General features: G+C 43.1%; 1 protein-coding gene across 2 annotated transcripts in view; it reads right to left on the reverse strand.

The window, feature by feature from the left end:
• Positions 1-16,002, reverse strand: part of LOC102200463 (potassium voltage-gated channel subfamily D member 2-like) — a 31,882-nt gene continuing 15,880 nt past the window's right edge. Inside the window, exons 3-7 of one of the 2 annotated variants that reach the window (XM_005728081.2) lie at positions 5,563-5,725; positions 4,921-5,019; positions 3,725-3,823; positions 2,452-2,672; positions 1-1,582 (exon numbers count right to left, since the gene is read on the reverse strand). In XM_005728081.2, the coding sequence (XP_005728138.1) occupies positions 1,408-1,582; positions 2,452-2,672; positions 3,725-3,823; positions 4,921-5,019; positions 5,563-5,725 (757 nt within the window). In that variant the 3' untranslated portion in view covers positions 1-1,407. The remainder of the gene's footprint in view (positions 1,583-2,451; positions 2,673-3,724; positions 3,824-4,920; positions 5,020-5,562; positions 5,726-16,002) is intronic. The other variant, XM_005728082.1, reaches the window with a different exon arrangement.

Raw genomic sequence — 16,002 nt, forward strand, 5'->3', positions numbered from 1 at the left:
TTTCCATAGAGCTACAGTATTTATTCTATCCACTGCACCAAATGCACAATGTGTGTGATCATTTGTCCCCTTTTCCCTTGCCGCTTACATATGTGGTCCGTGACAAGACTTGTGTTTCATTAAAAGCAGAATTTACATCATGACATACCAGGCTCACTTGTTTCCTTCCCACCAATCTCGTTTTTACTGACAAACCAACAAGAAGCAGAGACATACTTTAATAAAACAGAATTCGGCAATGAGAGCATGCAAATCCTTAATTCAACCAGTTAACAGACAGAAAGAGAATGCCAACAAGTGTCAACTAAATCTAGAAATAAGAGAGGAGCCAGCTTCAAATGCGGTTGAGAAAGTCCTAACTGAGATATTTACAACATGAAAAGTGTACAAAATGGCCCTTTGACACAGTAAACTCCACTGAGGCTTGCTTTTGAATATCATAAGAATTGGTAAGTCATTGGGATTGATGCTCAAAACTCTCTCATATAGTTTTCAGTCCAAATACCACGTGTCCACATTAGGGTTAGTATTAGTTAAGTGCCGCCGAGAACATTGACTTATGTTTCTACCTTGTGACCTAACTAATCTATACCCTGTATAGTTCTCAGTATCAATTATTAACTAACGACAGCGGCTGTCACACAGATCCATATCAGGATGTCAAATATGTAAGCTAACACAGAATTCGTCATTTGACTTTCACTTTGCACATTTCACAAACATGGTCAGGATGCGTAGTATATTTTACTCGTCATCGAGCGATGTTTTTCAACTAGTTAATGAGTCAGTTAATGAATATTCACAACAGTTATCCATTCTGGTGGATGTACGGTTTTTGGAATTTACAACAGTGAGGGGAGCGTTAGAAAACATGTCATTGAAGGGGGTTGGGGTTCAAAACAATCGATGTAACAAGCAGTGAGTGAAACGAATGTCCCGCGATGTGTAAAGGAGACTGATTTAATATTCACAAAGATCGCCTTCAGGCAATGAATATGTGTGCTTTGTCATCAGAGGCCATCGAGAATGACCTTTAAACATCCGCATTTCCTCCTTAAATCATAGACAACAAATATGACTACATTACATAATCAAAAATAAAGTTGTTTTTCTTTTTTCCTCAGTATTTTTAGGCAACGACGATGACCACGCGTTCCTCGCCCTCTTCCTTGCTCTTGCTGTGCTTGATGGAGCAAGATCTGCTGGTTCACTTCCAAGGCAGCTGTCCACATCATATTAATACCATGCAGAGTTTGACATCAGATGAGATAACAACTTCAAAAAAACCCTCGACCTCTGTTAATCTTATAATCCTTCTTAGATTATGGCAGGTTGATGCTCGGTGGTCCCTCTCCTCAGCATCTGGTGCTTCTTGAGACCAGTTAGCCGATCAGATAGGCGTGACATCTACAAGGCAGATACTCGGACAATGTTGCTCTGAGAGTATGCTGTGGTGGTGGAGCCGTCCCCGTCTGATGAAGTCACCACCGGGGCAGATAAGCTGACCATGGAGGGAGTGATGTAAGGTTCATCACATTTCAAGGGCACGGTCTCGTCGAGTTTAGCGTTCAGGCTGGCGCGACTGTGAAAGAAAACAAGGGATTAAAAGAGGCCGAAAGGTCTGAGCTTGCAAAATGTACACGGCACAAACCTGTTATTTAATATGTTCTTGTACAACGTATACACGAGTGAGGATTGTATACATGCATGAATACACGCCCTCTTTATGAAGTGGTTCATCCTGTGATGCGTATGCTGTAAAAATCCTACATTTTTAATTTACTGTCCGAGAACAGTCCTCTATTGTAAATACTGAAATGATGTTCCACACACGGTAGACGTTTTCAGAGCAATAGCACCAGACTACTCCACCCAGTTTGGAATCGCAGATTCTTTTTTTTTTTGACCTTCTGAAGTAACAAGAACTGCAGATCATTTATATTGTACTTGCCTATGGGAATGGGTTTGCTCAGGGGAATCTGCTGCCACCCGTTGTAATGAAGAGGAAGGGTATTTAATTTGTGGTACTCACAGGGGGGGGAGAAAAAAGACCTGTTACTCTGCATAATCCACTGAATGTGCTTTCAACAGTTTTCATGAGAGCAATTAGGCAGGAAGCAGTTCCAGTGAAAAACAGTGAGGATTATTCCGAGATAACAGGAATACTGTGCTGGGATAACAGCATTAACTACAGCACGTTAGTGCGTTTATGTCAATACAACCTACATACTGTATATGCCAGCTGTACTGTCGATCTTTTTTATCTTTCCTTGTGCTTGTAGCTGCTTGTTCATTTGTTGCTCTTTGCTGTTGCTGCATATCTCCACATTTATTGAGGAGGGAAGAGGTGACATCACTTGTAGATGTATGATCAAATCACAAAACACACAAGTCATTCATTGAATTTCTCAGCATCCCAAAAAGCACTGTGAAGTCAGAGAGACTACATACCTGTTAGCCACTGGCCTCTCTCTTATCTGTATGGTGCTGAGCTCCTGGTTATTTGTGCTGGGCAGGCTGAAGCTGCTCTTCTTTCTATGGCGTCGAGAGCAGCATGAGCCCAGGCCGTGCGGAGACGAGGACACGGAGGAGGTCCGGGAGCCGGACTTGTTCATTACGGAGACCTCCATGCAGTTTGCCTGAAAGGTCTGCTCGTCCACAAACTCGTGATTCTGGAGAAGGAAAAAAAATTGGATTCAGTGTTGCTTATGAATCACTCTATTACATCGATGATTGGCTCTGCTCAATGATGAGTAAAGATGTTTCACAGTAAAGCCTAAACAGACTGAACAGAATCCACTGCAAAATTGTTTAATAATTGGAAAATGAATCATCAAGGGAATAGAAATATATTGGCCCAGATGTCCATATTAAGTGCCATCTGTGAGAACATTCACAACTGTTATCGCTGTGAAAAACGAGCAGAACTTGAAGGTCAGCCTTCAAAGTGTGTTTCGGGCCCCGCCAGCAGGTGGCAGAGAGAGGCTGTGCAAGATCTGATGCCGTGCCTTGAATCTTATAGCTCACCTCTGTCACTCTCGGTCTGCTCTCTGTCTGTTATCTATAATGCACACTGTAAAAGACCTGATGTAAACCTTTTCATCGCCACGGGAATAGTGTGAAACCATTTTTTGGAGCTTTTCCCAGATGAGAGGCAAGCCGGTTAATAGGAGAGGGATCATCTCATGACAAGAAAAACTGATTCACTCCCTGCATACGTCTGTTTGCAGAGTTTAGATCTGCACGAGTGTAAACCTCATGTCAGAGCAAAGAATAAAAGAGGCCCCTGCATCTCTAAATTATTGATACAGTAAAATGAAGTACGCCGGTTTGTTTAGATGAAATAATCCTTGTGGATGGCAGAGCCACGGTATCTTTAGCATGTCGCTGGCTCGGGGACTCAACATTTCCCAGCCCCATTTAAAGCTATTTTTAACTTATGCTGAACAGGAAATAGATTGTACAGTCTGAGCATAGATGAAAAAAAAAGTCACTTTGTTTCTATTTGCAACTCACTGTAACAGGTTGGAACTACTGATGATACAGCGCAGACTGTAGGAGTAATGCAATGAAAGGAGCTTTTTTTCCCCCCCCACAGAGAGCTATTTTAAACCGTGTGAAGTCTGTTACCAAGATAGTAAAAAATGAAAAATACCAAAGCTTTCATCTTCTAATCGACATGGCTTTAAGGTCTTCTAAGATTTTTTTTGTCTGTTTTTTTTACCGTGGTCTTTTCCAGGCAGTGCAGCAGATGATGATGCTGGCTCTCAAAAGGAGGGCGGGGGGCCTTCCCCACCAGGGCTTGTCCTGCCTCCTTGGAAGCCTTGATAGAGTTAAAAGAGAAAAACAAAACAAAACAAAGAGAAAACCACAGCAGTGTAGATGAGCAGGGTTACATTCTGCTAGTAGACAGTCAACAGCAAGTAGCTCGGCGATGTAGTGGCGAGGACGCAAAAGCACCGAGAGTTGAAATGCTGATCTGTAGCATGGCAGCCAGTCCACTGAACCTAGTGACACGGCGACATTTTAGGGGTGGGTGCACAGAAACTGCGACTAATCGCAGCGTCTTTACGCTGAGAACACTGGTTTTCTTATTCTTTCACAAATTTGATGATAAGAAGCAGGAAAAGTCCAATTCGAGGTGAAATCGCTTTCAATGCGGCAGCAGTGGCACACCTAGACACAGATCAAACACAGCGTACCAAACACAGCAACAGCATTCTGCACCATAATGTCACCACACATATGAGACACACTTTATGAAGCTTTGCGCGGCTCTGGGATGGACGGTATGCTGTATTAGTCTGCACTACAACCTGGGATGCTCTAGAAAATACGCACAAAACACACAGCAGATCCAAAAAAACACCCCCCCCCCTCCCCCTTCAAAAAAACCTCCCCAAATCAAACAGCAACAAAAAACAAACCAAAACAGAGTTTAGAGGAGATGTGGGCTGAGCGGACAGCCTCCACAGGTGACATACTGTCGTGTAAGCCTTTGTCTCCCTCCTTCCCCTCCAAACCCTGTTGGACAGACATGCAGAGCTTGGTTAATGAGTAAGTGTGAGTGTAATGGCTGAGGCTCCACCAGAAGGCAAGTATGCCTGCCTGGTCCTCCTGCTGCATGGACAGAGAGAGGGAGTGTTGACAAGGAATGTCAATGCTGCAGCTGAGAGGGTTGATGTAAGAGAGGACGATCACACTGAAGCACTGGAATGACAGCAGCCCCTGTGTTACAGCATGAAAAGCTTCCCCGTGTGTGTGTGTGTGTGTATATAGTGTGTGGTGGCATGCCCCCCCACCCCCGACCACCCTACCCACACCTCTGAGCAGAGTGACATGCAAGCATCAGCGAGGCCCCGGTCAGTCAGCCCCCAGCCCCCACCCTCAAGCCGCTGCTTGGCCCCCAATCCGGTTTACCTCCTCCAGTGAGTCGATCAGGAGCCCATTTTGTTTGTAGCGCATATAGGCATTAGTGCCTCGAATCTTCACAGCACGGATTCTAGCGAGGCGAGTTTTCTGTTTGAACAAACAGACCTCTGTTTTAGCCTCTGACAGTTTGTCCGTCACACTAATTGGCTACGTCTTCCTCCACCACCCCTCCTCCCCACCCCGCCCTCTCCACCCGCCCCGGCAGCCGCAGTATTTAGTGGAGAAAGGGTATGCCCAAATCTACGATTAGGAAGTTCTGCCTTAGCAAACACTTTTAGAAAGAAATGCACATATTGCTATCGAAAAAGCTGCTGACACAATACTCTGAAGATCATTTGTTCTGTCATTGTCATTCGCTCTTTTATTTCCCTCGTTCCCCCCCCCACCACCCCGAAATATACTTAAGCAAGTCAATACACACATACGCTCAATAGACACACAATACGCAGAAGCACAATAAAAGATTAATATTCTGGAAGATAGCGTTTGCCCTGTCATTCTGTTACATGCGGATAAGACAGGGACAGAGAAGAGGGGGAGAAAAAAGAGGGCAGATAGAAGCAAAATAAAGACAGATAGGGGGAAAAGGAAGACAGTGGCAAAGGAAGGGGGAAGGCGGGGAGCCAATACCCTCTGTGCTCGTCGTTTCTCTGCCCGCTGGCTTTGGTGGTAGATACGGCTGAAGTTTGACACTATGACAGGGACAGGCAAGGCAATGACCAGCACCCCACTCAGAGAGCATATGGACCCAAACACCTTCCCTACGATTGTTTTTGGCACCATGTCACCGTACCTGAAACACACACAAGACAGATAAGAGTGAGCACACTGGGTAGGAACACAAACAGGGAAAATCTTCCACACAGGAGGTTTATTTAGCATGTCAAGTTGTTGCGTGTGCCTAACGGTATTTTTAATAGTCTTGAAGATAGTTACGGTGACCTTGGGATATTTCACACCTTCAAATAAAAAGTCACACATTTGAAGTGGGCGAAGAATAAATAGGACTCCCTCTGATGTCACCTCTCCCCGGCCTAGTTTCTACACGCCATTGCGATGTTCCTCTTTTAAAACACTGTTTCATATATAATTACACACCTGCTGGCATCGGCTAATGCTTTCACGTCGTGACCAAATGCGCTACATATCCTCCGTGACCTCTGTTAGCCAAACAGCTTGTGAAAGATACAGCGAGTACTATCACGTTGAGTAAAAGCAAAAAGGGGAAGGGAGCAGTGTGATGCCGAACCCCGGAGAGATCGATTAAGTCTGTGGTCCTCGGCGACAGCCACCGGTGTGTTTTGTTCTTATTCCCACATTAAAATGGAATATGGAGACGCAAAGGGAACCCAAAAATTCAACACAAGGAGAAAAGAGCTTTTCTGGCACACATGCATGACACTGATGAGGAATGTTTCATGGTATACCTGAGCACAAATAAAACATGTCATTTTTCAATGGTGAACAGGCTGCATTCAACAGATTAAAGGCTGCGCTTCTGTCAGGTTGGACTGACTCATCCCCAGTCCCATCAAATTAACGTGCCTGTCTTCTGCTAGAAAGCCAAATCCGTCTCTGTTCAAGGCAAACCTGAAATCAAACTGTTTTCGTCACCTCGTTTTCTTTACTTTAGCAGGCACCCTCAGCACCACTTACTAAGCACTAAAACCAAGGATACCAAACTGAAGAAGAGAGACACTTCCTGACTTTCCCTGAAACTTTGTTGTCTTTTCACCTGTTTTATAAAAGACATAGCTTTGGCGATACTAGGCCATTATATGCTCCTATTTTGATGACAAAATTTGATTTAATGCCAACATGTGCAACAAAGGTAATTCAGGTCATTCATAAACACTGTTATAAAATGATATCGCAAAATGTAAAAAATTTGCAATACAATCCCAGGCATGTCTGAAAGCAAGAGACATGCCCGAGGCTAATATGTTCACGAGCTTTTGAAAAACTGCCACAGTGAAGGTTTTAAAAACCTCAGTTTCTATTTTTAACATGTGGTCGAATAAAACGTGGATTTTGTCTCACAATGTTAAAGGTGTGCAGCTTTATTTCCTTTTTTGATGTTGGACTGTGCGCCGTGTTGAGCCTGGGTTATGCTTGATTGCGGACACGGACACAGATAGCTGGACGGCCGAGTTGTAGTTCTTATTATACTTCTTTAAAGTCCACTGCCTGGGCGCGTGCGTAGTTGGTGCACTGTTATCTAAATTATCTGCGCTGTCACAAAATTTGGACAACCTCATACTCAATGTTTGATGATGAAATTTATGTTATGGGGCCCAAGCAGAAATCGTGTGCACGGAAAGTAGAAATCTCGCTTTATTGTTTGTGGACTTTTAATTGGCCAACATTTCTTTACGGTTAAGGTTATATTACCACTTGTTCTTTTGGTATGCATGAGATAATTTTTTGCATGTGGACGGCGACTTTTTTCATAACGAATTTGGAAAAAAGTCCCCGTTGCCTGAAGCCTAAAATGGGAGCTACTTTAACAACCTCTAACAAATCACAGTGCTTTGAAAAACACGCAAGAAAACTGTCTCCACTAAATGTGGAAACGATAAATTCAATTCGCCTCATGAGGCACAAACACGCCGTCTATTACAACCAGGCTACAAGGAGGAGATGCTAGCAGCTGGTGATGTGCAAAACACATGTAAACAAATGACTCCACCGAGCTTCGGGAGAGGACTTGCTAGTTTCACTCCATGTGACGGGAAGAGCAAATGGTGGACGGAAATTACTGATGCGATTACAGGTGGAAAAACAGGGTGGTTAAAAAGCTGGATCTAAGATACAACATCCCAGGTAGGAAACATCTTTCAGTTTTATTAGGCGACAACATTGTGCAGCTACTGAGAAGTTATTTATACTTGAATTTTCCTGGGAAAATGCTACCTTTGCATTTGACTTGCAATAGATTCACACTTCAAACTAGGTAATGTGTCATCAGTGAAAATGTGTCCTCATTGTAAAGTTTCTTCAAACATTGTGATATAAGGTTGAGGCTATAATCCCTGCCCCTAGCACTCAGGAGGAAATGCTGGAAAAAGATGGAGGTATTCCTTCTCAAAAAAGGCCAAATCAGATCATTTTTGTGTTTGCTGGGTGGTTAAACAAGCTGTAGCCCCTGCTACTATATACACATTTCAATATGGATTTTTGTATGGACGATGGATTTTATGTAAATAACATTTTTCTAGTGCTTTACCAGCTCACTGCTAGTTTATTACAAAAGCATCCAATGTAGTATATTATATATGAATTTATGTTTTTTTTCCTCATTCATTTATGACATGTGTGGGTTGCATAGACTACCAGATAGTCCCCCCTGGGACAATAAAGACAATTCAATCCAATTCAAACATTTAGCTGCAAACACAGTGACATCCTGTAGCCACATGCACATCTGATTACTTTTCAAGATTATTACTTTATCAAATAGAAAATCCCGATGTCTCCAAGGCAATTAACAGATCCAGGGAAAAAATCTGCAAATTCATTCGTATGAGCATAATCTGCATATTCACAAGCGGCTCTGTGCTGACATGCTAGGCCACCAGCAGCACTGGGACTTAAAATGAATGATTCAGGGCACGTATGTTTTCCGTGTCATCTAAACATCTCTCCGTGTGCTGCAGAGGACCGGCAATTCACACGTTCGCAGGTGGGGTGAGATGAATGAGTGAGACCCTAATGCGCAAATGACCTGAGTAGACCATTACCTCCCGAGAGTAAGATGAATGCAGGTAGGAAGGAACATCAGCATTGCTCAGTGGCTGTGACAGTAGTCCGTCTCTCAAGTGAGGCAGGGTAATGTGAATGTATCGCTACACGGGAGGTTGACTATTTCATAAATGAAGTTGTCTAATGCCCACAGACGTCTGCTTGAGTCATTAGCTTCAGGTTTCCATCATGTTGGGCCCAACAGTCTGGGCTTTTACAGAGCTCGGGCGGAAAGATGTAAAAGTGGACATTTTAATATCACGCTTGATGGGACTTCATGTACAACAGTTTGCTTTCAAGTTGACTAATCTCGCACAGATGTCATTAGTTTTGCAGTTCATTACAGGTCAAGTCATTTTCCTATCTAATGGCAGACAATGACTGAAAGCAGGTGTCAATTATAGGTTCTGGATGTGCTGCTGAAAGCCTATTAAGAGATCCATAAAAAATGGAAGACAGCATTCCCTCGCATGTACTTTACTGCGGCGAGTGGAGTGATGCAGGCACGTCTGTTGTGGAATACAGTGTGTTGCAGTGACTGTCTTCTTTTGGAAGGAAAGCCTAGCAGCGAGCAGATGAGAAAGGAAAGCAGCAAGCGCACTCTGGAGAGAAACAGTAACAGTGATGGATTGTTCATAAGGGAAAGCTGAGATACACAAAGCCTCGTGGATGATGGCAGAGGTAGGAATTAACAGCAGCTGCAGATTAAAGTAATGTTCCTACTTTGTTCTTGTTGTCTCTAAGTACCAGGTACTCACATTTGCTACCCCTGCTACCCTAAGCTGACACGGGTGAGACACAAAGACGGATGACCGGATTCTTATCCTCACTGCAGAGGATGAAGAGGAATGTCGAGATGACTGAATATCAATTCCCCACTTCCACCCACCTAAAACCATACCGTGCTCGCGCTGGCGCCGGCCTTTAAAAACAACGCATTCTGTAGAATTGTCCGACAGCGAGATGACAGCATTGCAGATGAAGCTCGGCGCGCCGAGAGAGAGTGAAACCGCGGGGTTGCCTCAGACTGTAGGAGAAATGTCAGACTCAAAGGAATATTTGAATTCTAGAAACGGGGGGATGAATGTCCTCACCTGGCTTTGGATAATAGACCAATCAAACATTCATGAGTCCCTGTATCAACCTGCGTGGCAGAGTTTGTGCAGTTGACCTTAAAAGCAGTGCGGTATTCCATCAGGGCTGCTCTGAGACACTTCTGTACATGACCTCACCGCCTCCCAGCTAGCGCCAACACCTAAAAACAGGGACACGCTTGGACACACAGGAACTGACACACAGTCAAAACAGACGCTTGTTTGTGTGTATATGTGTGTGCGTAGGGCCTTTAATTTGACGTATAGTTAAACCAATCCTCCTTCCTAAAAAAGCAATCTTGTTCCTTGATTGTCTTCCAGAACCCTGTGTCTGAAATCTAACTGCCATCTGGTTAGTGGGAAGTGAAAAAAAAAAGATATCTGGATGACTTTGCAGACACGTCATTTGTTTATTTCTCTTTTCAGAGACAGGGCAGGTTCGTTTTTTCCCCCTAAAGATTAAACTAAATGAAATGAACCTTTTCAGGTAATAAACTATGCCTGAATGGCCTTTTCTGGTCATTTGTACCACTCTGTCTGCTGCACACAAATAGGGTTTGGTGGCTGATAGAAATTACAAATCCCTACTTTAAGCGAGCATAAGCTCAGGTTTCTGAAATAAGCACAGAGGCCTGAAGTAATCACACTGCTGTCCCAACAACTCACATTCCAGTTGTGATTACTGCCAACAGCTTACTAGTGCTGACAATTAGGATCCAAGGAGGGCTGCAGCAGATCTTTCAGAGGCTTCGTCAACAGCATCGAAGACCAGTCGCCCAGCAGCGCCTCTGTCGCGGTCTTCCTACCCTCCTTTTTGTGGATTTTAGTACGAAACTAGCTCACACACTGCACAAGTGACTATAGTAAAGTGCATTAATCAAAGCAAAGTGAATATCTAACGTTCAAAAAGCCTCACAGTGTTCGCCTGTGCCGATAAGCGATCAAGGTCAAGGTGTTCAAAGGAAGAAGAATCCTATGATTAAGATAGTGAAACTGCTGGACTGTGAGGTGACATCCTATTAAATCCTTCATGGTAAAGACATTAAATCTCACTTTCATCAAACCACACTTTGATCTACTCCAATTTGATATTTCAGTGAGAAGCAGTGGAATGAAACTAATTTAATTATTAACCGTTTTGATTCATCAGCTGATTAGAATAAAGATGAGTTAAGCACACTGTCCTTATCTTGTGCGCCATCTATGCATGTTGTTTTATAGCAATAATTACAAAGGGACCTGCAATCTGAAAATCTGAATCTCAAATTAATTTCGGTCTCATTTTCTTCCCTGAAACTGATTTAACTTCACGTCCCACTCAGCATTTGTCTTTTATGCTCGGAAAGTCACAATGAGCTTACTGTGCTAAAACAAGGCTTTCATATATTATAAAAAAAAAAGGACTTTTATCAAGCAATTATGTGCAGGTGAGCCACTTTTACTCTACATTTTCTTAGACTGGTAAACTCCCACCGTGCATTGTGAATCAAGTCTCCTCAACACGTCTTTGATCATTCTGGGAATGCACAATTTTCTGTTTGACCTTCACCGAACATCTCATGGCGCACCGACTCCCCATCATGCTTCCAGAGGTAATTCACTGGCTCCGTTTCACAGTTCAGTGGTTTCTACAGTGCAGACAAGCCCTCCAAACCTGTGAGACCAAATCCTGTCAATTATAGTGAAACTCTGATACTGTCACCGACTGTACCAATCAGAAGTTGATAATGACGGCGAGAGGCAATAAAACTGTGCGGGGACAACGGGACAGTGGCAAGGTCAGGAAGTATTAGGCGCTCTTGAAGTGAAGACATCTCTTGTGGGCAGTGCTGTGAAACGTACCACAGAGATTAAAGTGTCAGAGTGGACGCAACATTAAAATCTTCTCTAAGGACTTAACACAGACTCTTCCAGATATTAGCCTGACCAGTTGAAACAGTCTCCATTTCTTTTACAAGTCATGACAAGGAGCAAATGGAGCAATGCTGCACAACAATACTGCTCTCTGTACCTTCTCCATGAGACTGAAAGAGCACAATATTCATCCGTGCTGACAGTTAAATAATAGATGTTACCCCCCCCACCCACCCACCCCCCACAACAAAAAGAAAAAAGTAATTTTCCTCCAGAACTCTATCATACTATGAACTACGAATCGAGAATTTGAGGAAAATAGATTACACTGCCTGGATGTCATACAAGGCATATGAACATGAGTGACAAGAGGATATAGATTCTCTGACATTGTATTTGTGAAGACTGCAAGATTCATGGGTTACTGAGAGGTTGTAAGGGTGCTTATGTCATATTAAGAGCCTTCATTAAATGTTTGTTTCTAAAAACACAAATGAGCTGACCAGTCGACCATTCTTTTATGTGCCAGTAGGTAGTAAATCTGACCATGTAGTAAGAAAATCGAAGCTGGATAGACATTCTTGTATGTACAGATATACAAGGGCAAGTGAAGGTAGCAGAATGAAAGAAAACTCCCTCTCTCTCGCGCTCATAAATTTATATCATTGATGCACCAAATGTGCATCTGTTTCGTGTTTAAAATAAATTAAAAATATTAAGGACATTTTGTATTTATCTATTTCCACCACGAACAGACTGCAAAACAGTACAAATTAAATCTTTGTAATTGCCAGATAGACTGGCACAATCTTTGGAGGCTCGCACTCAATACACGCTAGCACACCTACAGTATGTACCACTGCAATGCTGGGAGACACACCACAAGGGTTCAACAGTCTGACACACAATAAATGAACATGATCTCCAGCATGATCCCTGAACACAACATATCATTCCTGATGTTCTGCACCGCATCTCTGGCAAGAGGCCGGGAGCACAACATTCAAAATGCTCCCTCTCCTGGGTTTGGACACCAAAGACTGATGGGATTAAGAGTGTGTGGGCTGATAGGACTCTGCTCTGATGCTATCCCTCAGATATACATCATTATAGAGAGGGGAATCCCACAGGCACTGGGATTAGCCCGCTAGATTTTCACTGCAGGTGATAAGGGAAAGAAGGAGAGGCTGGCAGAACTACACAACATAATGGGGAGAAGGAAGCACAGATAGGGGAGGACCAGAGGACCGCACTGCCTGGTGTTATGCATGCGGTAGGAAAAACAGGGTGCTCAGGTATGAGTAACTGCAAACAATAGCTACAGGGAAGGACAACTTTGTGATAGGTGCCTGTCGCAGTCTCTGCAGGCAGTAATGCAAAGGCTGCATTGTTCTGGCTGTTTGCTGAAATGCAGGGAAAAAAAATCAAATTTAAAAAAAAGAAGTGTGGAGCAGATGCGCGAGATCATTTTTTATGATTTTCACAACCCAGCTGAGATCCGGTCTCTGCAGATTTGTGAAAGCTGACGAGTGGAGCCAAAGGTTGGGATGTGAAGTTTGTGGGAGCAAGAATGTGTGGCTGCGTGCCAGTCAGTGTTAACGCATAGTAAATGAAAGCTTTTGTGGTGCTGCAGTGTCTATATAACTTTGATCCTCCAGCTGAATGTTCACCTCAGAGTCTCAGGAACCACACAGACCTAATAAAGAGCGGCAAAATTCCTCTCTTCGAACCACGAAGACACAGATAAACCATATAAAATAATCCCTCACGTATGGCTCTGGCAAAGGCACCTCAGCTCTCTCTCTCGCTCACATATCAAACATGTATTCCCTCAGCCCTGCAAATCCCAGCTTAACCCTCACCCTGCAAAACCAGGCAGCTAGTTATCACCGCGGCTTTGACATTAGCATGCACGCCCTCTCTCATTTGGGAGATCTTCTTAAGAGTCAGGGATGATAAAAAGCTTTCCTCTTTACCGCTCTTCCGCTCCTGACTTTGACTCACCCTTCCTCTGCCTGGACCTGCCTGCCTCTAACTATGAGTTGGAGATGAAACGCTTCATTCACTTTCTTTTTCTCCTCCTTTTCTATTATCATGCAGTGCTAGCACAGCCCTGCTTGACATTTTTCTTTTCTTCTGCTCCTCTCCAGTCTCCAGTCTACACCTGCTGACACTTGAGAAACAAGCGCAGTACTATGCAAAAAAGCGCCCTTTTCCCCCCATTACTGTATATGCCGAGTCACCTCTAGGCCCACTTGAGCTCCTTATGGTCATAATTACAACCATTTCCTTGTGCCAATTGCTTTCGATAACTAAATGAAAGGCTGTTTTGTATTATTAAAAGTTTTAAGAGGGTTGAGTGTTGACCTGGACCAAGAAAAATAGCATGCCACCGTGTAAATATGAGAATTATGATTTATTAAAGCGAGGCCTGAGAGATGCTTTAATCAGTCTGGACATGATGAAACCAAGGTAAGCCAACTCAAACATTGCTCAGAATCTTAATTTGTCATTGCATGTTTATATTTCTGCCCATCCGCCTTACATCATTCCAGAAAGCCAAGGGCTAAAAATATATTCCACAACGTCGGTATAATACTTTGATAATGCAATTACACTCCTTCGTGACTGAATGGGGAGGGCAAAGGAACATGAAAGACTGGGCTGAAAGCACGAAGGGGCGACAGAGCTATGGATTATAAGGGAACGTGATAATAAAAATGAAATCATCAGACACTCAAGCGATTATGCTAATAAACTCGTTCTGTATTCATCGTAGGTTAATCTGAATGCTGGCAAAAGAGCAGTGGCATTTTCTTGAACGCCGAAAGCTTTCATTGAACTGGCAGCAAGTTACCTCACCTCCGGAATCTAAATGCCGGAGGCAGGGTTAAAGGTGAAAACTGAATTTCTTAAGATGATCAATTAAGGAAAAACTAGCAGTAATGACAGCGGTTGCTGTGTTCGTGGCATTCGCCGCATTAATACTTGTGTTTTTTCCAGTCTAAAGTAGAAAAAAAAGTACACTTCAAAGTAAGATGTGGCTCTTAAAGGCAAAATGCACCAAAACCAGCTTTCCTTAAACTGAAACACAATAAACACCAAAACCAGTGGCGATGCTCAGCTAGTATTGACCAGACGAGATTTCAAAGGGAACCTTGTGACCTTTGTTGTCTGGTCAGGTGATGAAGCGGAGAAAAAAACGTGAAAGGTCTTGTGGATTAGTGCCTCTGTGTTGGAAAGGGGAACTGGTCCAGGAGCCTCATCACGCTGACAGCAGATTAGTGCTCCGCGGCGCCGCCAGAGCAGACGGCACAAGATTAACTTTGATGTGCGATTCCACGCAGAGCAGCCGCTGGATATCAGCTTCCTCCACCAAATGGCCCCTTTTGCCCTGACTTTGCAGAGTGTGCATTCACAAGCTACGTTATCTAAAAAAATCTGCTCATTTAACAGGAGAGTACAGCGTCACCAGGCAGATGTAAAGATGTATAGCTCTTTTTTGGGCTATATGTCCCTTTAGGTCTGCATTTACAAGTTTCATTATGTATCAATTCATCACTTAAAAGGGTAGGGGGGGGGTTTTTGGGGGTTTTAGATGACATAAGGGTACTCCATCAATTTTCCAGACAAAGATCAGTTTTATAAGGAGGAGAGCTACTTGTAAAAACAGCTGTGTAATTTTTTTCTGTGGATCTCAAAGGAGGTTTATCTGGTGTATATATAACCCCTGACTATGTCACAGCAGTGTCATCAGGGTTATCTGCACTATAAGATAAAGCCAGAGTAGAATGGGGTTTGAAAGGTTTAATGAAACAGTCGCCCGTCGAATGCCTCACAACTGCACATGTAATACAAAAACGAGTAGGCCATTAATTCAGCAGCTGTTTAAACTATTGAATTAAAAAAACAAATTGGAAATGCCTGTCACAATATAGCAGAGCTGAAGGTGATGTGGCGATCCACCATTTCAAACTCAAAGGTTATTCGATTTCCAATTACAGAAGACAAATAAAAGCTGCCCATTTGAGAAGCTGACATCCAAAGTAGTCAGCTGACGTGTCAATTGATTCATCGTTATGACAAATGATGAAAATTGTGGCGTTAAAAGCTCCAGACAAGCTAACCAATGGACTGGCTTAAAGGGTTACTCATGAATCAAGTCGAAAAATGAATTTTGGTCTTTAGCTGCGGGCATGTTAACGTCATAACAAATGGTTAAAAGAAAAAGACTGAAGGTAGGCAAAATAAATAAATAACACGAAAAAAGTTGCAGGATAATACGTGTTGAGGAAGAGAATCAATTGTCCTCAGGCTTTAAAAAAAAGTTCTGTATTCTGTTTGAGCTGCAACTTTAAATTGTCTGTATCAGCTTTTTGCA

Source organism: Pundamilia nyererei, unplaced genomic scaffold (genome assembly GCF_000239375.1).
Source record: "Pundamilia nyererei isolate P.nyererei 1_Seehausen unplaced genomic scaffold, PunNye1.0 scaffold00027, whole genome shotgun sequence".
Lineage (NCBI taxonomy): Eukaryota > Metazoa > Chordata > Actinopteri > Cichliformes > Cichlidae > Pundamilia > Pundamilia nyererei.